A 23507-nucleotide genomic window follows, 5' to 3' on the forward strand; every position below is an offset into this window, starting at 1 on the left:
TTGCCGCTTCCCTGTCGTCGCGTCGTTTATATACTGACTCACGATGAGTTAATCGGTACCCGGGTCATGCGTCGTAACGAGCGTAATTTGATATTGCGGCGACACGTTTCTACCGGGCCGTGTTTCTAAATTTTCGAACCGACATGATTGCACGACGCGCGTTCCGATAGCCCGAACCTGCTTCACGGACAAATTGTAAATGTTTAACGAACCCGATCCGCGTCGTTCATCGACAAAAGACAGGCCAATTTAACTTTATTGCAACACCTTTTATAAACATCGTGTTCGGTAATTACCACGATGAACGAACGAGCAAAGAGTTGGAAGGAAAGAGACGGATGGAAGGGTAGGACGAGACCGAGGGAGCAAAGGGGACCTTCGCTTTTAATTCGGTGTCAGTTATGATTCAGTGTAGCTTGACGATGAACAGAGGAAGAGGAGAGGGCGAACACGAGGAGGGAACATCGCTCGAGACTAACAAGCTTATCGTACATCGGCAGATTGTTCCTTCTCAGAAGCCAGTTATCCTTCGGCGTATTTGATAACGTTCGACGAGAAATATAGCATAAGCCCGCGCACAGCCGTGAGATTACGGATCCGAGATATGTTCTTATCAAAGCAAAGGTGGAACTGGCCAGATGCGCAATTTCGAGATCCTTTGCACCAGGTTCCTCTATCTTTCAACATTTTGCACTTGGCTCGACACTAGTTCAATCGTTTCTACATTTATAAACTGATCAAACTTAATAGAAATTCTTTCTTCTTAGCAGAATATCTCTATCTATCTATTAACTGTCTATGTTTCATGTGTTAACCTACGTAGTCCCAGTCGCGAGTACATTCTGCTCGATTTTAATGTTTTTGGCTATTTTGTATACTGTCGCTCTGAAAATCTGAATTCAAAATTTTAAGCTATCCGGTATCATCGATTTCATGCAGTTATTTGGACACGGGATATGCCGCAAAAGCTGCGGAAAGAAAGCCTTCGCTACACACTGGGATATTTCGAAACGCGTATCGCTGCCTTTTATTGAAAAGGGGCAGCAGAAGGCGACGAATAGAATCAAAACTTAAGATTCGAGAGAGAAAACATGAAGGAGAGAGTGAAAGAGAGCGAGAGAGAGAGGGAAAGGATAGTTGGGTGCACAGGGTGCAGCTGCTTCTTTTTCTGGATTCTTGCATCTGCCTCTGCCTTCTTGCCCCTCTGCGTCGGTTCACCAGGTTGTGGTCATCCTTGCTTCGGGCCTCGCGGCGCATTACGTGGCACATTTTCTTCGTAGTACGCGTTATATATACTTTCTCTGGAAGACTCGCCCTTCCAAGGACCGGGACCCGATCTCCATTCTTGGCCTTACGTACGAAGAATACCCGGGTCCCGCGTAATAACATCTTTCGCATTTCGGGATACATGTAATATACGAAATATATTCATGAATATTTCGGCTGATCATACGGTGCATGGGCATAGTGTGCGCGCCTATATGTTTTAAGAAATTCAAAGGAAAAACGTCGCCGAAAGGAAAGTTTCTCTCTTTTTGAATGGAGGGAGAGTGGACGGGGTTGGGACTGCGTGGACGATCCTGTTGGCGTTGCCTCAGGTCGGCGCAGTGCAACGATAACGAAAATTCCAGGATCAAGTGACTGACGAGAGAAAGAAAAAAATTGTTGCCGAGAGATTAGGGTTGATCGGAGATTAAAATGGAACGGGAAAGGATGGGCAATGAAGTTACTGACTTGTTAATTTATTACCGTGTAGATGTATACAGGTTCGTTTTATACAATATAAGCATAATTCCAGGGAGGAATAATTCCTTATGCAAAGCGTGCAATCTTAATTGCAAATACTTCAATGGAATCGGTACACTCACGACTCTGATTGAAATCGTTCTCGTCTATTTTTGCGAGACTATGTCCACATAAATATTATATTACGAAGTAACTACGCTACAATACGGAAGATGAGATGATTCGATTCTATAATCGAATCTCCTGTTTCTATATTTAACCGTCGAAAGTTGTCACCGGTTTGACCAAGTTATATAACATGGTCGCACAAAAAACAGGGGGGCGAAATCTCACTTCTGAATATATACCAGTTCAAAGGACCTAGCTTACCAATCTTGCCCCCCTGTTCCACCCTAACGCGTAAAAACTCCCTACAATCTCCCTGATACGCCTTCGAAATCGAACTAATCACCGACAACCCCTCGTGACTTCTTTCATCGGACGAACCAGCCAAAACTCATTATCGAAGTTTCCTCTCAATCGACGCGGTTCGTTTCTGCTTTTTCTTCGGATAGTCACCTAACTGTTACAAGAACGAGACATTCTTTTCTCAAGAGGATTGCGTTTCAACGCATGCTGTTTACACTGTGCTGGAGAGCACTTTGTATCGGTGCGTGCGAACCGTGCGCACCATAAGACGGTCGAAAGTCGACGAAAAGCAAGAGGAACCCGAAACTTTCAATTCGTGCATTGTAGAAGAGGAGGGGCACTGCGTTTAACCTCCATTGAATGGCGCAGCGCGCAAATCCCCTGTAGCCGGAGTTCCATTCAGAAAATGCGGACATAAGTCGCTCAGCAAGCACTTCAGCTGCACGAAAATCTTGGGACGGTAGTAAACACGCACCCGGCCGATCTTCTTTATCTCCGTTGTGCCCCAGGGTATACATGGATGAGGAAGTTCCGCGAGAAAGACGCGGACGAGAGGATGACAAACGTGACACTTGAAAACCAGTTTTCGAGGACGCGTGAAAGTCGGCGTGCCTCACCATGCAGGAAAAAGAATTTTTACCACTTCCGCCGTGTACGTACGCGTTCCGGTGCTTTCTGACCGTCTCGACCTTTCGCAGCATCGCTTCGTACATCAGAATCGCATTAGGCCGTGCCACGTTTCTGGCACGCAACAAGACGACGTTTTCTGGCGGATCGTTCAAGTGGACCAGGGTCGAGAGATGCGCAAACAGGGCTTTCGAAATAGAACGATTTCATTTACCTTCGATGTAATCGTCGAATTTTCGTGTCTCGTTCTTGTTCTCGTTTCTACAGGCACAAAGACTTTGGATGTGTGAACAACATTACTAGCATAGGTTTAGCATAGGTCAAAGATTAGTTTGCAGCAATAAACAGGTAGGACAGAGAGGAAGTTCTCAAATAAGATTCGAGCATCGTTAACCGTTACTAGATACGATAGACACTCGCGTTTTGTAGAGTGAATAATTTATTATTAGAATTATTAAAATATAGTGTATTTGCATGCGTTCAATGGCACGTTTGTTTATATCATCGTTTATATGTATGACTAATTAATTGTTTATATACATACGTTAAAGTTATTCATACGTAAATATATCCTGACAGAGAATGGCAATTTTCATGTTTTCTGGAATTTTCAATCCCATGTAACGTTTTCAACTAAATGAAAAGCGTTAGATTCTTCCAAAATTCTATCAGTCGAAATTGCACGAAGAATTTTCAACGATTGTAGAGGCGTTACAATAATTTGTAGAGATTACACGATACGCGGTTGTCCGACGTTGTTTCCTCAAATCCGGAGAAATACTTAGTTTCCATTGTCTTGGCGCGTTCAGAGATCGTTTAATAAGAAGATCTAGGAAACAGCCACGGGAGAGGAGAAAAAGGAAACGAAGAAGAAATAAAGCGATACGACTTTATTAGCCCGAGGGTAGGGGCGCGTATTGCTCGAAAGTGCAACTATGTACGATCGCGTATCGAGTTATAGTACGAAGAAAAGACGAAGAAGAGATGGCGAGGACGTGCGAGACAGAGAATGAGATTTTTCGTCATTGGGTAACGTCTACGTATGATGGGAAATTATAGACAATCGTCGATAAGTTATCGATAATTTTAGAAGAAAGCCGCTGAAAAATGACGCTGCTTCGCATTTTGCACCGGGTATACCCGACAATTTGCCCGATATTATGGACTACTCATGCTACGGCTTTTCAACACTCGTGGTTGTCGTCGTTACCGTTACAAATACGATATCCAGTTTCGTACGATCAATACGTTTTTATAACCCCGAATTGGAGGTTCAGAACGTGGATTCGAAAAAGGTGCGAACACTGTAACCAAGCATTTTGCTCCGATACTTTCACGAGTCTTTCATACTTCTTGGCCAAACGTGATATTTAATATAAATTAGGTCCTGGTCAACGATTGCGGTATTATACGATAGTAATGAGAATAACGCAATTCGATATCCTAACAAATACCGGAGTTGAAGGAATATTAAAATTGTTGAAGTAATATTTAATAGGTTTAGAATTAGAGTTTAGTTGATCTGAACACTAAAACATTCTTAGCATTGCGCCACAATTTGTCCGAGGATAGATTTTTTCTAGTATTCCTGAACTATATAAACTGTACGGTAGTGATCAGTGAAAGTATCTTACGTTATCAGCACTTATCTTTTGCCGCCATCTAAATGACAGGCAAAGAAACGAAATCGACGGCCGGAAGGAAGCAAGAAAGGAAGGAAGGAAGGAAGGAAGGAAGGAAGGAAGGAAGGAAGGAAGGAAGGAAGGAAGGAAGGAAGGAAGGAAGAAAGGAGGGAAGGAAGCTTACGACAAGAAAGAGCTTCTCCTCTGATCTAAAGTAGCGACACAATCTTCCCCGCGGACTCGCCCATAATTAAATATTACAAATGATCGCGCATCTGGAGTCGGCCTGCTCCTTTTGCGTTTTTTGTCAGGTCGAACTGAGAGGGAGGACTGTACTCTTCCACGCGATAACGATCCACGATCGCCCCGAAGGGAACCGTTCCGGCTTTGCGAGAGCGTAACTCGCTCTCGCTTCTCTTTCTCTTTCCCGACACGCTTCCAACAGATCCCCTTTTACGCGCCTCTGCCTTTAAATGCAAAAAGTCGGAAGAAATTAATATCGAACCGTGTATCGAAATGACCTTCCCTGCTCCGTGATCTTTTCGCGCTTTACTAATACACTTACAGAGAAACATTTCCTGTAAAAACACGTACATAGCAATCCTAGCGTGGATTTTTTAATTTCTAAGATTAATAAGTAGCGATTAGTATAATTTGTTTGAAAAATGCACGAAGAATCGGTAGTTGAGTTATGCAAAAGGTAATTATCGATTGGTAATTTTGCAAGTGGATTTCCTTCGTGGGAGTCGTATGTACTTTCGCCGAGATTATGAAATCGCGATCTGGTAACGGTCGTCCTAGAAAAAGTTTCGCACATTCACCTAAGCATTCGTTGCCCATTTGGCGATCACGATGATTGTACGAACACGAGTGTAATCGCTTTAAGAAGCGGTACAGCATCGTATTTAACTGTAACTATATGTTGTAACCGTACTATATACCATTTAGAAACCAAGTAAGATATCGAAGAACATTAATGAGAAAAGGAGAAAATGTCTTCATGAAAAAAGGTCTTCATGCAGGTGATTTCTTTCGTATATAAACTCTCCTTCAAGTTTTTATAGATTTTAGTTCAAAGTTTCATTTAAATCTCTTTCAAATCTCTCGCGTAATTTATAAATCATTATTGTTGCTATACAATTTACGTTAAAAATGTTTTTGTTATTACGCTCGTATCGAATAATAATTTCTCGAACGCGAACAGAGGATAATCATTACGACGACAAAAATAGCTAAGGTAACTCGTTAACTGCGTCATAATGATCGCTAATGTTCGGTATTATTTTGTATTTTGCATAAAATAATGAGAATGAAAAATAATATGATAACGATAATACGGTAATACAGTGTGAGTAATAACGAGCATACGGGAGCATAACAATTAGACGAAAGCTATCTGATTACTTCCAAACATTTTATTTAGCCCTGGAAACGTCATTACGGTGTTCGTTAAAATCGCATTGCGCAAAGCTTGGAATTACTTTCATTGCGCGTTCGTGTTAAATAGGATTCCCCGTTAAATTCGAAATATTCTGTTCCACATAACGCGTACGCACACGCAGTCACGCATATTGTCAGGTTACGCGCTTAATTACGCGAGTCACGTACCGTTGCTCCACGCGCCTATGGAATTCTATGCGAGGTCCATGAGCGTTTTGTCGAATCAAGGATCATCGACAACCTCGGAATTTCCATATGGAAAATTTACGAGACGTCCGATTGAGAAAAATCTAATTTCATCGCATGTAAATTATCCTTTGTTCGTTTTACTTATGAACGCTCGTGGAATTTCCTAAATTTTATTTTATCTCTTATCGTTCTTCTGAAATTTAATTACAAAGAAATTGCTAGTTTTACATCTAGTTACACGTTGTATGACTCCAAATTCGTCAATCTGCTTCTGGACATTTACGGAACTTTATTTTATTTCTTATTGTTTCTATTGCATCGGAGGATTGAGGAATCATTAGATTTACATTAAATTACTTTCTTATACAATTCTAAGATCTGTCAGCCTTACATAAATACCTGTTTACACCCATGTCAAAGTACATGCAATCCTCTAGAATGTCAAAAGTGAAATCGTTACAATCTCTGGTATCGAGTTTCTCCAATTTCAATACGAACAAACGCAGTCAGTCTTATTCTACAAATCCATGACGTCACTCTGTCATGAAGATACATTCTTAGAAATGAACATCTGGAGCGCTGGACAATCACAGAGACCATCACGTGGCTGCATTCCCTGCCAGTCTCTAAACACGCTTCGATATAACTCGAAACCCGTCCCTCATCGTCAAGAAGTTCATTCTACCCATGCAACATATGCACGACATGGTTAAACCAGCGTCAAAACGAACAGGTTTTCCGTGAAAGATGCGAATGGACCCAGGTGCGAGGCGATCCTCCCCGATCGTTCCAGCCTACTTCCTATATCAATGTCATTCGCGACCTCCATTCAACGTTTCGCTTTATCAGCATAACCGGAAGGGAAACAGTGAGAACGCGCGCTTATCGGCCGGCAGTGATTTCTAGTTGAACGTTACTATACTCCGCTGCGAGTAACTCGATTCCCTGTCCGTAGGCAACCGGTGTTGCGTCTATTAATGGTCGCGCGTCGCGAGAAATCTCTTTTGCGCGGGCGTGTTTAATTATAAAACTTTTGCTTTTTCTTCGATAATCTCCCGAATAATCTCTCGTGAAACGAAACGATGGCCACAGAGAAAAGTACAATTTGATCATATTAGGTCGTCCGAAAAGTTTCTTTCGTTTTATAAGGAAATAATGAAGGTATAACATTTTCCGTTTCATACTATCTTATCGACTTACGTATGATCCATTCTGTTCTATCAAATTAAAGATCACAACGTTCGACAGATTAGGTTTCATGTTTGTATAAAGATGCGTTGTTGTAAAAGAAAGACACTTTCCAGACAACCTAATAGATCGCGCCTTTTATTTATCGTACAAAGTGCACACGAAAAGTTCGTTGTTATTAATTTCATGATTTGTCACTTGAACAATTCGTTAGATTCTGTTGGAACACAACGATATTTCACGCATAGGCATAAGTATCCTTACACAGGCACCCACACAGGTATTTGAACAGGACACTTACACAGATCATATTCATTACTGTATGGAGAGTGGGGTTCAAAGTACTTAAGGGATCATGGGTTACTACCTTAGTCTGAGAGTAACTAACCAACAATCAACAATTCTTGTATACGTTGTTAATTATATCACTCGCTTATATACATCAGGTTCTGTAGTTTCTGTTTAATAAACATCACTGAATATTATTTCAACACAAACATTGTGTCTTCCAAAGGTGTTTTTTTAAAGTAGCTGATAAATCTATAGAGGTTAAGAAACAATCAAGCAAAGAATCGTTATTGGAATGTTCAACAGCATGCCAAAAATCGTACAATCAAGTCAAGGTTTTGATAATATCGAATTGACTATTGAATTTTTCAGTGATCACCAGGCGAATTATAAAATGCGCTACTTTGTGGACCAATCACGTAATATCGAAACTGTTGTTTCGTTGGTTGTGAGAGTTTCAATGAAAATATTGATCTTGAAAGTATCGAAAACCATAGTTTAGGTTTTAGGTATGTCATTCTAATCTCTAGCTCCTTCTAACCACGAAATAGTACAAAAATTATTATTTTCCTTATGTTTTCTCCAAGTTTCCCTCAAAGTAATCTTCGAACGTAATGAAGCAACGAATGCAAAAGAGGAATAAGAAGAGATAAGAGAAACAGTGGAACAGAGGAAAAGGAGAAGGAGAGCTTTGACCTCTTTGCTAGGTTCGTGGTTTCGAGGTACGGCGCGGCAAGTCGAGATCCATCTAGATAAAGACTCGCGGGGCAACGATCCGTATCGACCGACTGGAAGGACAATTGGAACTGAGATTTCGTAACGGCGACATAAACGTAAAGGCAAACGATCGCGGCACGACGCCTTCTCCTTGTAGACACAATCCGGGAATGCTGCTGTATCGTTCGTTCCGGCGTGCTCGGATACGAATTAAAATTCTGTGAATGCCAGCTCGTTCGTGAACGGTTCGTTAATGGTACGCGGTGAGCGGTGTCGAATCGATTTTTTTCGCCGGACCTCCACTTTATTCCCAAGATGTTCTTGGGATGTGAACAGAGAGACAGAGAGCGAGAGAGGCAGAGAGAGAGGGAGAGAGACTGCTCGCGGATAATCGAACGCCAAATCACGTTTCCCTCGTATATACTTTATCGTACGCTCGGAATCGATTCTCTATCGTGTGACTAATTTCTGTGAATTATCCTGAAAGATGAAAGACACGTGAACAGTGAACAACGGAGAGACCAAACTATAATTTTCATCGAGTGTACGGTCGAAGAAAAGGAGAAGTTTCGACGAAAGCTGCGTGCCACTGCGGGGTCCAATCCCACGGCGGCATGGACGTTGAATTATCGTCGAACCGTTAACAGGCGAAGAAATAACGAAGACTGGCTGCCCGGCGAGTTCTCATCAGGACATTCACGAAATTTCTCCTCTAGGATACGTGTATATATATGTATATGTATATGTGTATGTATGTGCATGTGTGAAACAGAGGTCAGGTTCAGGCTGCTGATGTATCAGACAAAAATTCGATACGATCGTAGTTTGGTAGGTCTGTCGGTGCCGACAGGACTTTTCCTTGTTTCGGTGGTCGGTAGTCCAGCGGAAAACACGTGTTCTAGCTACAGGACGTACAACAAGAGGGTTGTTCCATTCTCCTTCTGTGTTTCAGCATTCCTTGACTCTTGTCGAGCACGAGGAATGTCTTCCCTCATCCTTGTGTCATTGAGGAACACCGGGAAGATGAAAGACGTATCCTTACGTCATCATTGACGATCACGTTGGAAAAGCTGGACCCTGATCAGCCAGATGCTGGACGAAGGGAACACGAAGCAGAAGAAGAAGCAGAAGATGAAGAAGAAGGAGAAAAGACGAGCATGAGAGCAAAGAAGTTGAGAGAGGGAGGAGTAGCGAAGAGGAGTGTAGGGAGATACGAGCTGGCACTGAGAAGGGAGAAAAAAAGGTGAAGGTGCAACGAGGTAGAAAGCAACCAGTTCAGGTCCAGGTATTCTATTATGCTCGGTTATCTAGATTATGGCATTCCTGCTTCGAGGAACCTGGCAACCTGGGGTGGACGGAATGGGGTGTTTCAGGATACCCGACTTCGCTCCGATCTCTCCCGTTCTCTCTCCTTCTGCGTCACGGTTTCGTTGCTTCGGAGCACCCATTAATCCTCTTCTGTCGGGTGAAACTCCGAAATTAAAAAAAATATATGTGTAGATATGTATGAAGGAGGATCTCCGGGCCAGGGAAACGGTCGGACACGAGGTGGCCAGGGACCCAGGTAGGCCGTTCCGAGGCGATCCCTTTTTCTGACTTCGAATCGTGGAATTTGTTATATCCCATTGAATTACGTTAAACCTTTCTTAAAACCGAGTGGTTCTGGTCGTTCGGTATAGCCTTTATACACAACTCGGTTCTCTTTCACAAAAGAGTCGTTCGTTAGGTTGACGTTATTAGCGAGAAACGCATCAACGGAACCTGGCCGTTTCGAAGGTGGCGCGATCAAATCAAATTATTTATTTGTCAATGCTGATACGATAACGTCATATAAATTGATACAGGATGTTCTTTAATATTCAAGGACCTATCTACACGGATTTTCGGGAAATATCGGCTCTTCATCGTGCAAGTATATGAATAGGTAAACGCGTGTAAAAGAGGAACCTGGACAAAACGGTGAGCCGAAAAACCCAGCAGCAGGTAGCCAGGTCCAGGTGTTATGTTGCCGTATCCTAGGTTTTTACGTCTTTGTTTTTAAAACCTCCTATCGTATTACACTAGTAGATTCCTTAGATCCGCGATCAGATTGTTCCAACTCGGAGCACATGGCGCCTGGCTGTAACTCGCGCGCAACCAAAATTTTCAGGCGGCCGACGGAACAAACATTTTTAGGTAGATTGTTTGTCGAGATAAGCGAACAAGGAGACGCAAGCCTTTTAAGACAAAAGCACTCTCGCCAGGTATTTCCATTGTCTTACCGTGTGGGTATAGGATCTTAGGAACTCGTGATTAGTCCATTCGCAAATAACCTCTTGGCGCACGGCGCCTCTAGCAAATTGTATTCGTACAAATAGACCGAACCCGTGTCAACACGTCGTTCCATTAGCAGGCAAAATTCTAACTGTTTAGGGTGTGTCCACGTGAATCCACGATTGTGGAGACCGCCATTAGCGCGGATCAGAGGAACACGACCGCGAGTACCGGTTTTGTGTACGTCATCAGATAACTCTGTTAGATTTCTTTGTCTTGTCGAGGAATAGATAAGGGAATATGGAATCTAACACGATGATTAGAATGGACGACGAGAGTCGGCTAGAACAATGGACGGGGTAAAGAAACTCCGGGAAACACGATGCTCGTTGGAGAGATTAGAGGCGTACAAAGTACGGCTAGGTATGAGGAAGGAAAATTCTATGGTTTTTTGAATGAAAGAAAACGATGTACACTTTCGAACGAGTAAATAGAGGGAACAGATACGTCGATGCTGATAAGTAAGGAACGATTCGTGGAGCCGCAGCAACGAGGGAATTCGAGGTATTTCGAATCGAGTGGATTCTATGGAAACGCATGAAAGTTTCGCGATGGTATCTTCAGACGTGTTCGGTTTCATTTCGGGATCTCTGAATATCTTGGTTTTTGAATTAATTAAGGATTTAATAGGCTGAACTTTTTACAGGATAACTATAACGTTCTATGCAAATTTTGCTATGTTTCTTAACAAAAACGTACGATATCTCCGGATAAGATATTAACATATCCACTTACTTTTTAAATTAAAGAAAAATCTCTTTCTAAATATCGCATCGTTAATCCTTTCGTATTCATGGACAAAGCGTTTCTCGATTTCAATTTCGAAACTGATTGTTACCCTCATCGCTGGACTTGGCACCAAATGAAAAATCTCACTGAGAGCGTAGTACGATCGATGCGAAAAATCTATATTCCTCGGCTTATTATTTCGAGAAGAACGTTGAAAGAGACAGTAGATAAACGCATGGCATCCTGAGAACCTCGCGGAAGCTCGAACAAAGAGACGTAGATCGTCAAGGATCGTCGATGATCCTTCGTTAACAAGTAACAGTACCGACATGTTTGCTCTTCGATAACCGCTATACCTAATGAAAATCCCGAGAATCCTGTTTTCCATTCTCATGCAACGGCATCATTGCGGAAAACATCGCGAAACTCGCGACGAGATAGGATCGAACGATCGTTTTGGGTGTAACGAACGACGGCGGCGTCGCTCGGAAAGGCAACTGTGCCCGCTCCTCGAGGTGGATCGATTAATGAGGGCCGATAACGGGGATGATTACTTCATTACGCGTCGCCGCTTACCGTCCGGTAACGCGAAAGTCGTACCGTTCATCGAAGGTATGTCGAGGACTTGGAGGCGGAACAGCATTGAACGCCAGCAGCAACGGCAGCAAGGGAGCGGGCACACGGTGCCAGGCAGCAAGGATTTAGTGCGACCAGGTCCTTGAAAGAGTCGTAAATGAGCGGTCCAGTGGTTTCTTGCCTGCCCCAGAGATGGCGCCAGTTGTATCGTTAAGAAAGACTTCGCGAAGGCTTCTACGAGGTTCGAAGACCTTTCGAACTGTTCCATCCACTTTGCAAATTACCCTTGCACCCACTTGCACGATAATTTACAAAACTAATATTAGCGAATTGGAAGGTTACGAGTTTTTTTTGTAAATACATTTATAAGAGAGATTTGTAAATATTAGGTTGTCCGAAATGTTTCTTTCGTTTTATAAGGAAATAATAAAAGCAGAATGTTTTTTGTTTAAATATTAGTTTATTGAATTATGCACGAACATAATAATAGAAATAGAACGAAATGGATCATAGCTAATTCAATAAAATAAAACAGAAATTGTTGTTCATCTATTATTACCTTATGAAGCGAAAGAAACTTTTCGGATAATCTAATACATATAATTTCTCTTATTAGCAAATTTGTTACTGTTATAGGAGATTTATTGGTATCGGCAAGTTGTAGGATGTAATCGATAATCGATAAAATTAATATTCTTTCTGCTGTTTGATCCAGCTTCGTACGATCTTATAGAGTAAAAAGACTTTTTGAAGAGGTTTACGTGAATTTTGAAGCAAGAACGTAGGGACGTTCCTTCCAATTGGTATTAGTGGAATTGTGGTTTAACGATAGAAGATCGACAAATTCTTAACAATTGATTATATTTGATTAGTTCTAGGAATTGCGTGACTCACTTGGGCTAATAAAACAACTGTTGGTGCCACTTGTGTTTTGGGGGAGAAACAGGGTAAACTAGTAGAATAATATTTGGGGTGGACTATGTGTGATCGAATACCTGGTTCCCTGTGACGAAAAAGTCTTCGATAATTTCGAAAAGCTACCACACGTCATGCAGAGATCCCATTCGAGACACGGAAAGAACCGATTAGAAATTAGAAATCTAAGACAGATTAGAATATATAGCTTGTAACTATCGATCGGCGTTCATGTACTCTATTCGTATCTGTGTCGTATGCATTCGCCTTCCGCGAAGTCTATAAAAGTAGCTGTGTGCTAGCTTGATAAAAATAGATAGCCATATCTACATTTAACACGGAATAAACAAGTATTACTCATGACCTCCTGTAACGTTAAAACAGTCTATGTACCAGGAATCCGTCATAGAATGATATTTGCGATAGTTGCATCACGTAGCACGAAGCAGTATTTAATGTTTCCAACTGAAATTGTACTTCAATTCCATTGAAAGGCTATAAAAGAACAAATAACCGCGTGTATTATCAACATTTGACGAAGAATTTGTGGTTAGAGGATACGTCTTCGAGACACGCGCAGCTCCTTACGGACGAAGAAGCCTGTAACAGCGTTTGCACATCGGCCGAGGCGAACGACTCACGAGCGGTGACTGTGTAAATGTAACATCATTGCGTGGCGTGGCCGCGTATACGCGAAGAAACACGTATGCACACGTGACCAGCGCTGCGTACATCCCTGTGTGGACGTGAATGCACCGCTCATTACGGGATAATGGGTTATTTCGATCCTCCTCGAATTACCGAGTCGACAATGAGGGATTCGATTCGAAAAAGCCTCGCTGCTGTGCTCGCTCCCTCTCCTTTCTGTCTGACGGAGCCGCGAGTCCTTTCAGGGTCCCAGCAGCGAGCGATGGATTGGAAGCGAGATGGCGTAAAGAAAAAAAAAGGACGATAAAATGAAAAGGAGGAGGAAAGAGAAACAGAAGAGGAGCGGCTGGTGGCAAGGGTGAGAGAGAGAGAGAGAGAGAAAGAGAGAGAGAGAGAGAGGGAGCACGGTCAGACGAAACAGGCCGAAAGAAAGGCACGAAGAGTTTTGGCCGGTGGCTCGAAAACCGAGGAGACAAATGAGGACGAGCGAGCGAGGATACGTCGGTAGAAGGGACCGTGAGGCAGTTGCTCTCTCGTTCGTTCTTCTCCTTCATCCTCCTTTTTCTCAGCGTGTTCAACGTCTCTTCATGGAACGCGCACCGCAGGACCTCGAGGTGCAATCTCCTGCACGGTTTTGCAGACGAAACGTGCACTTATACGCACTCATCATGTGCATATGCTTCCCGTCCTCTCTCTCTCTCTCTCTTTTTCTCCCACGCAACACGCAAATACGCATGTTCTTCCGTAATACCGAGTGAGTCTCTCTTTTATTCGAAGCACGGAAATCATTGACAGCTCGACGACTCTCTTCCCGGTGCGGTGAAACGGAAATTGGTATTTTACGAATCCTTTCGTGGTCTCGGGGATGTCCAAGCGATGCGGCAAAATCGTTCGACAAAAGGTGGAACGGAATTTAGGACGTAGGAAACTGGGAACAAAGGGTACGGTTAACGCGATTGGTATCGATTTAACATAGCCGACATCGCAGTTTTTCTTTTTGGTGAGGAGGGCGATTTATGACTCTGTCCTGAATTCTCCCGGTTGGTTCGTTCTCCTATTGGTTTTTCACGCTCGAACGAAGGGTTTCTTTCATTCGGCACCGATGAATTTGATTTCTATGTAAAAAAGAATGTACACGTTACGAGGAAGGTCCCGAAAGCTCTGTTAGTTCCAAAAGTAATTAAGTAAAGATAAAAATAAAGCCGAAGGATACGGCAAGTGGCTTTATTAACTTGATCCAGTATGCCCGTCGTTTCCACTGAATTCATAACCGAAGCGAAGTCCGTTAGGTATTTTAAAATTCATCCTGGAACGTTGCACCAGGCCACGAAACGTGATGTTTCAGAAACCGGACAGCTTTTCATTCTCGTTCCTAACACTCCGTCAATTACGATCGATAATTGAGCCGCTATAGCCGCGCCCGGGGCCCCATTAAAATGCGTTAAAATTCTCAGCAAACGAAGGGAGTACGAGGCTCTCTGGCCAGAGACAAAAAACGAACGCGTCGATTATGAGCTAATTGGGACAACGCAGGACGACTTATCCCGCGAGTTCCCGTGGGAATAAAATTATTCGTCCGTTCGGCGCACACCTACGGCCGAACAAATATGCGGCTTCGTCTTCACGCAACCCACACAAACGCCACGTGCCTCCGTGAAATACTCGTGTGTGCATACACGCTGCTCGGGCCCGCAATTATTTTAAGTGTATAGCGATATCCGAGCAGCTATTAATGACGTTCCTCCGCAGATGAAATCGCGTGCTGACCAGGGATAACGCGTCCAACAGCGTATAGTGTATACACGTAGGCGCGAATTAATTGGTATAATAATGATCATTACGGTGCACCGTCTACAATCAAACGATACATTTTTTTTTTCTGGCGAACAAACGTGTAACGTAGTCTCGTGCAAATGTTCGCCACCTGCTGAGCCGTGGAAATTTCTCATTGCGCGTATCCGTTCGCCCTTCAGGTGACGAAACCTATGGGAACATCGCGATTCGTGACGCTCTATCGACTGACAAACGCGGACGACCACACTCTGGGGGATCATCTGGGAAAAATGGAATGCGTGGGTAACGCGAAATATCGTTCACGCTCCGTGCTAGATGATGGCTATCTGTCGACACACAATACGCGATTACTTCGTAAGTCTGATATACGACCGCCGGTCCCCATCGATCGTTCCCCTATCCTCGGTTCTTGTTGGGCAAATATTAATTTCCACAGGCGGGAAAATTGATTTTAACCGCTGGCCGGATTTTGGGGTGGGCGTACGCGGTCTGTTCGTTGAAATTGCAACGTTATGAAGAAATTTTGAGAACGTATGAAGCTTTGATCGAGCATTAATCTATGTATTATTCTGTTCTTTACCTAGTAAAGATTTAGGATATCATGATATTTATCCTAAAACTCGATATTTATCCTAAAAATCCATAAACTCTGACGCAATTTTCCCTCTTCCTTTCTATCCCTCTAACCGACAACCCATCCATCGTCCATTCGTAGCAATATAACGAGGCGCACGAGGAATTAGGACATAAATTCCTGTGGAACGCACGCGTTTTATGGATTATGGTGTCGTACACGCCCTGCGAAGAACATGTAATCGCATGTAAGTCCTAACCACAATGTTACAGGGGGATTTTTCGATGTTGGCGAGGGTGCCCCTTCTTTTTCCCCGAGCATGGACCAGAGACACGGATAGCCGTAGAGGGGTTTTGTAACAGGAAACAGCTGCCGTTCGGGAAGGACACTTTTCTGACGATTTTACCGGGCTCCCTTTTCACGGATGCGATGGGCGCCGTCGCCTTCTCTCCTTCTTTCTTTCTGGACGTGTTTTCTCGACGCGTCTGGTTTCCAGTTTCCAGGCGATCCGTAGCTATTGGCCAAAGGCTCCGTTCGCGTTTAATTAACCGTAACGCGGTCTTCGTAGCTCGTAACGCCCCGACGTACGCTTTTTCTCCCTTACGCTGGTGACTCTCGAGTGTAAGGCATCCGTATTGTTGCCGGAGCAGGAAGCGGGAGGAGAGAGCACCGGTTGCACGGGACACACCGAGTAATGATGTACACGCGTGCTTACGCTAATAATGATCTTTTGTTTCTCGGCCTCTTTGTGGATTTTTACGAAAGATATTTAATACTGATAACGCCAGGATTTATTACCAGCCGCCAGAGTCTGCTGGAGATAAACGTGCCTCTTGGAGCTGCTTCTCTCCCTCTCTCTTTCTCTCTTTCTTTGAGCTACCCACAGAGACACAAGGGGTGGAGAAAGAGGAACTTTTTCCATGGTTGGAACTCTCAGAGTTGCTTCGCCAGTAAACGCTAACGACGAAGAGAACGGAATATTCCTTTCGCTTATGGTTCCTTGATATCGAGAGACGTGGCCATAGGATATCAGTGTAACTCGCGTTAAATTAGTGATATCGAGTTCGGTTAATAACAAATCATACCCACGCCAAGGAATATCTCGTCAACGATTCCGTCTTCCTTTTGTTGTGCGTCTTTTATTGCCTAATTAATCACGATGACTTCCTCTTAGTGAGATAGTCGCTTTACAAAGCGATAATAGTCTCGTCGTCGAAAGTAAATCACACGCAAGTGGATGGATGTAACTTATAATTCGTAAATCAGTCGGGAGACTTTCCGATCGGTGTTTCGCGCCACGTTTTCGCACTTTTTCGCGATCATAAATCGTTCTCCGCGAATACCACATAGAAGTGTATAAGAGAGTATTAGTCGTGGAAGAATTAAGAGAAGCTCTCTCTCTCTCTCTCTCTCTCTCTTTGATCTGTGCGAGTCGTAGAACGTTAAACACGTGGTAACAGGAAGAAGGCGTCCTGCTAGTTCATGGAGATATTTACGCGCTGTCCGCGTACTCGTAAACGTCACCGGTGTCTTGCGTCTCGTTTTTCTCGCGTAGACCCGCGTTGACGCGATGCCACTACGGCCCGTTAGCTTTTAATGATGAATAATTAATTTGCCGCTCGTTAAACCCATGCGCCACATCCTCCAGACACACGCGATTTAACGATGCTTGTAATCAGCTGATTTGACAGAAACATTTCCTTCAAATCGAGTTTTCTTCTTCTATAATTACTTTAATCATAGGAAAATGACGCGCTTCTGTTCGTCGTGGTTTCGCGTATTTATCTAAAGATGCAGAAGCTCCGAGACTTCCTTCTGTAATTGTATGAAATAGCATTTTATCTGCTTAAAACAATTTGTCGTCTTCTATTTTCAATAGTTAAACTACTGATCACTCAACCGTCGTTAAACCAGGAATAAAATGTAAGGTTATTAGATGAAACGATTAGACTGGGATACAGTCGATTTTATAGGTCGTTATTCACCCGCTCCGCGAGGCGGATTTCAATTTTCCTGTAGGAAGGGCGTCGCTTTAACGAGAAGGGAACCGATGACTTCAGGCTGGCGGTACTCGCAAATGTAGAGATTTCACATTGTTCGTAATGATACTTCGCAGAGCGAGCTATTTGCAGTGTACCATTTGACTTCTGTGCAATTTGCCTTCAGCATAGTTTCGTCGTTTATTTTCCCAGACGTGATTAAACGAAGATCTCATTTTTCCTGCACGAAGGCCGCAAGATATCTCCTCTAAAGTTACATTTTTTTATAATTTTAACAGAAATTCTTGTTGCTATTTTTGTCAGAGTTAGCGGAGCAATTAGGATCGGTCAAGTCGTACGTGATCTCCAGGTTGTTTCCTATCGTCCCGTCGTGACGAAGGTGTTTCTTTGTTTCCGCGTGATTCGACACGGCAACGGCGTGCCGGCCGTCGGTTATTTCCATGAATCGGGCAGCGAATTCTCAATCTTCGGTACGAAGGGTACTAGTTTCCTCGGGGAAACCACTGATTTGTGGCTGCTGCAAATCGATGTTGCCTTAATACTCGAAGCTATAAAGCGCCACGAAACGAAGCTACCGAGAGCCGGATAATAGGAATCTTCGGTGGTTTTCAAAAACGAGCTTCTTGCTGCGTGTACACCGGCAATTTAATAACGGTACCGAGGCCGTGTTAAAGTGTAACGGTTTATGAAATCTACACCGCGCCGAAATTAAGATTTTTCGGGGTAACGCGCCACGGTGCACTCTAATTTTAAGCCGTGGCGCATCGTTAACGCTCGACTTGATAAAACCGCCATTTTCGTACAATTAGCAATTTCTTCGCGTGTATATACACATAGATATTTCGTAAGTAACGAACAATGATGCTGTAGTTAATATGCCATTACGTATCGGTTTCGCAGACGATACGTTCGATTCGCAATTGTATCGAAATCTGTCACGCTTGTCGCTAGCATTATGCGTTAGCAGCATAATTCTGACAGTCGTGAACTGCTTCGAAACGAACGATTTCGAGGAAACGATACGGGATCGAAGGCGTTAGATGTCGAGGATTCTGAACAGGATCTGTCACAACTGTTTGATAGTAAATTTATTCATGTTATATACCTGACATACTGTATGTAATACTTGGACTCGCGATAAAGTAACGCTAGTTAATAATTTTACGTTGCTGATTCCCTAATTTTTCATATTATTGCTTGCAAAGCGACAAGCAGTTTTCATGATTTTTCGACTCGCGTTGCGAGATTGCGAGTAAATTAAAACTGACGAATCAAAGGAACAGGTGACTGTACAGAAACGTTCTCTTATCAGATCCAGATATATCACTTTCTTTCTACTGTATACTATATAATATAATAAAAAAATTAATTTACACGATCACGTTATTTGACACTAGCTCGATATGTTTACGCGAAGCTAGGTAAAATGCGAAACATTTTTGACACACTGTGACGAATATCGTTGTTTGAATGCCATAAAGTATCAGCAACATAGTACATATCGTAACGTGGAAACGAGTGTCATAAATATATTCTAATACGAATGCGTATAATCGTCTTTCAGGTGTCGATAATACCGGCACTGTTATCGTGAAATATAAAGTACAATTTAATACTTTGTCAGCACGTTGGTCTTGTTGCAGAATTAACGACGTGGCCGATCAAAAATACGACAGGCCGTGTTACGCGTATGTGCGAAACAAGTCGAATACGAAACCGTAAGCGCAACGACAACCAGAAACGCTTATTGCACGGGCCGTTCCATGCCTTCCTGAACCCGATAGAATCGTCTAGCCGCGCGCGCGCGCTTGGAAGAGTAGAGAGTTCAATAATCTGCCGCGGCAGATCTTCTTGTCCGGCATTGAAGTCTCCAGCGGCGCTGCAGCATCTGCTGCCGCGATCGTGCCTCTGTCGTCGTTATTTCGCCAACGACATCGTGATCGTTTAAAATTCTTCTTTAAATCAATTATCTCCACGAAACTTGCCTGAGTAATTGATCCCATGGCGATTTAGATCCATTGCTGCTATGATTAAAAGAATAGTTCGAACGTTTCGTCGTATTATTAACCAGAATTATCTTTCACCATATTTTTATTGAATATTAAATCGTTTTAACGTGTTCGACACAGGCAGGTAAAGAGATGCCAATCGTTTTTAATACGTTCCACCATAGTTACAATGAGTCGAATTCTCGTCGAAAACACAACGAGGTAGTAAACGTCAAGTCTGGCGCGCTCTGGCCCGCCAGTAGAGAATACACTGCCCAGCGTAACATCGTGGAAACAGATTTATGATAATCAACGAGCCACTGGTCTCCATGCCTCGCATGACAGCTTTTTTCTCGCCGCACCCCCTCCTATACCCTTGTTTTACGCTGAATTTCTTCAAGCGAATTTCGATTTTCCAATAAGCGGCCGAGATTTACACCCTCTTTATGCGCGCGGTCTCGCTTCTTTCACAAGAACACACTCTTCTTTCCAGCAGTATTTTTCCCTCATTTTTCTCTCTTTCTGCCCTATCTTCTCCGTTTTCTTTTTGCTCGCTATATACGTGTTACTTCCTTTTCGATTTTTTTTCCGCGCGGGACGTGTTTTTTACTGCCCTTCGTACGTCCCTTGAAAAAGACAGTCTGACAACGTCCTTCTCCTTCGCGAAATGGATTCTCACACGTACGGGCACGCACACGTTCCACAGTCCACCTCGTCCTGGCTGTAAGTAATGCATGCGCGACTTCAAACCGATCGTCAAAGTCAGCCGGACGTCGGGGCCTTATACGAGAGAGGAGAATAGGGTGCCCGGATTTCGTTGTACGATGTGCGCTGTGCACGCACACACTGTTGCGCCGGGCAACTTGAATACGCGCATTCAAGTTCTTGAGCACATCGTGCACGATAAAAAGTTATGTTAACTTTCCGCCGAATATCCACGCGATACTTTTCGGGGCGTTTCTTCAAAAATTTCGTTCTGCTGTGGTAATTTCACGACATTCTTTACGGCAGAACTTCTACAAAATATCCTTTTCGATCGTCCAATCGAATTTCTGGTAATTTTTCGTCAAACTTCGACCGATCTTCAGACCGCGTCCTTGAAAGTTCGATGGCGAGCAAAAATTTCGTTTTACGAGCCTTCTTTCTCGGACCGAATTAGTTGGCGGGATTTGCGCCGACAACGATGGCGAGATCGAGAAAACGATCGGCAAGAAACTACAGACGATCGAGAAAATTACGAGGCTGGCAAGTTTTTCACGCTCGTCGAAAAGGAGGCAAAGCGAGCGAAAAAAGAAATGATATCGCGTCGATTATAACGTTGACGCGAATCACGAGCGTGTTTCTTGTCCAACGCGTATCGTGCGCGAATTTACGCATTCACCGCCGCACCGGCGAGGATACTAAAAAGTAGTGCGAACTACGCAAATTGCCGAGCAAAACCTGCAAAAGAAATTGCTCGGCTAACAAGCTGCTTATAAGGACACCGCTTCCTCGAGTAACAAGAAAAAAAAAAAAAAAAAAAAAAAAAGAAGAAAAAAGAACGGGAACGTTACGAGCCTCTTACTAGCTCAATTCGTCGACAGGGTACTGTTACGGTAGCCCAGGATGATTTTCACGCGAAATCTAACCAAGTTACACGCGAATTTTCGGTACTTTCTTACATACGATGAGAATATGATTTTTTTACCGTTGTTTCACACACGAAACGAGTTATCCGGGACAAGTAGAAAAATACCGTGACAGATTAGATTAACTACGTAATGTGGATTTAATTGGCAGTGTGGTGAATCGAGCCTGCCGCTTCGGTTTGACGAGCGCCACTTTGATTTCGCTCGTCGTCCGAGCAGGAAGCGAGCAACAGAGAACGCACTTATAGATTTTTTTTCCAGATAAAATAACGAGCCTCGTTACCCGGCCAGATTTACACGTTTCGCGTGAAACTATGCTTATGCGCGATACAAAACGCGTGACGCGTAAATTCTGATGAGTATTATACACCTTGAATTACCGTAGCTTTCTTCATTCTCCCCTTTCTGCATGGATATGTTCTAGTTAACACTTTATAGCCGATTGTTTCTCGCGCACGTTCAATGACGACTGCGAATATAGAATATTCCGCATAAAGTAACGCGTCTGTCGTAATCTTTCTCCACGCGAGAAGATCATTGAGTTGGAAAAAACAAAACGCGATACTTGATAAAATATTCGTTAATAAAGCCGAAATAAAAATTCCCACAGATAGCGCATTTAGAGCTAAGTGCACGCGTTAACCTATTGCCCTATAATATACAATCACACTCGCGCCGCAAATTATGGTCTAAACGCGGCTTAATATATCTCGACATTTTTCACCTGTCACGGTGTTCGAGCAGTTGTTATATAGGCAACACTGGCGCACGGAACCATTAAAAGGAACCGTATGGGTTTAACGGTTTAAAATTGCAAAGAACATCGGTACCGAATAAAAACGACGTAAGGAAGTTGACACTCGCTAACGAATTTTACAGCCAGTTAGTCAAAGTTTAAGCATTCCTGTAGGACGAAGAAAATTGATCGGTCACGCGGCTACGCCGAAACCAATTTCCCGTGGTTCTAGCTGCTGGAAATCGCCGTTTCTTTGCTTTTATCGTCGACGATTTGGACCGAGTCGACGTCGGAATGATCCCCATGGCTCGGTTCATTTCGCGAGCGCATTAAAGCGTGGCCGGCGTCGCGATGCGCCCCTGTAATTTTGGCAGACACGATACCGCGGCTTCGTCGCGATAAAAGCTCCGCCGCGCCGGAAGCGCAGGATCGTTACTCAAAAGGCACGACGCCGCGAAAAATCGATTCTCCGGCGAGCATCGCTGCAAGACGCGTTTGGCACGCGTGCCAACGCGTGTATGCGTATTTGCACGAGACTCGACGAGCAGCAGACGCGAACAAAATGAATCTTTCACTGTCTCAAGGTCTGGGAAGAGTCACGTGGCGGAGGATTTTCCTCGCGCAAAGGAGAAAATTTGGATTTGGCTTACATGGAATTGGTGGTGTTCCAGTACATGCTGATCGTCTTTGCGCAGTTGCTCACAGTGGAGAGTAGAATCGTTTGCAGGCAGACGAAGAACACCAAAGTTACAAAGGACGTGGAAACCATCGTAACAACGTGGACGAACGAGCAGCGCGCACCGCGTCACCACTGCTCACCAAGAATACAACAATCAACAAACAACCACGACAAAAACAAGAATAACAAACAACGACACCTGCACTTTTGTTGCTGTCGTCCACAACCACCTTCCACCACTGTTGCACGGACACCACATCCACACTTCACTATTTTCGTTAGAATCGGTTTTCGTTTTCTTTTCTTCTTCTTCTTCCTGTCCTATCTCTTTTTTCCTATTTTTCTCACGTCGAAGATCGAAATTCTGGGACTCGCGTATCCTCGTTCGTCCCTCCTTATCCTCGATACATTCCCGACAACTCTCAGCTTTCGTCGAACTTTCAACGACCAACAAATCTTCCCACGTTTTTTGCACGCTCCTCTGGTTCGGTGTGTTCTACCAGAGCGTCTAACAGATCGAGAAAGTCGTCGAACGTTGATTTGACGAGTGGCGAAATTCTTTGATGAAATCGTCGGTGATGCGCGATTGGTCGTTAGAATCGGCGAAATTTCTCCGGTGTTCTGTTTCCAACGGTGTCCACCGTGGTTCGCGTTCCATGGGTCCACCCCGTGTTTCTCTCACCTGGAGCGCACCTTACTGGC

At 43.7% G+C, this 23507-nt stretch overlaps 1 protein-coding gene across 1 annotated transcript in view; it reads right to left on the bottom strand.

Moving 5' to 3' along the window:
- Positions 1-23037, bottom strand: part of Ephrin (ephrin) — a 52687-nt gene extending 29650 nt beyond the window's left edge. Inside the window, exon 1 of the mRNA XM_072007492.1 lies at positions 22777-23037. Coding sequence (XP_071863593.1) covers positions 22777-22895 — 119 coding nt within the window. The 5' untranslated portion in view covers positions 22896-23037. The remainder of the gene's footprint in view (positions 1-22776) is intronic.
- Positions 23038-23507: the final 470 nt, after the last annotated feature.

Source organism: Bombus fervidus, chromosome 7 (assembly GCF_041682495.2).
Source record: "Bombus fervidus isolate BK054 chromosome 7, iyBomFerv1, whole genome shotgun sequence".
Lineage (NCBI taxonomy): Eukaryota > Metazoa > Arthropoda > Insecta > Hymenoptera > Apidae > Bombus > Bombus fervidus.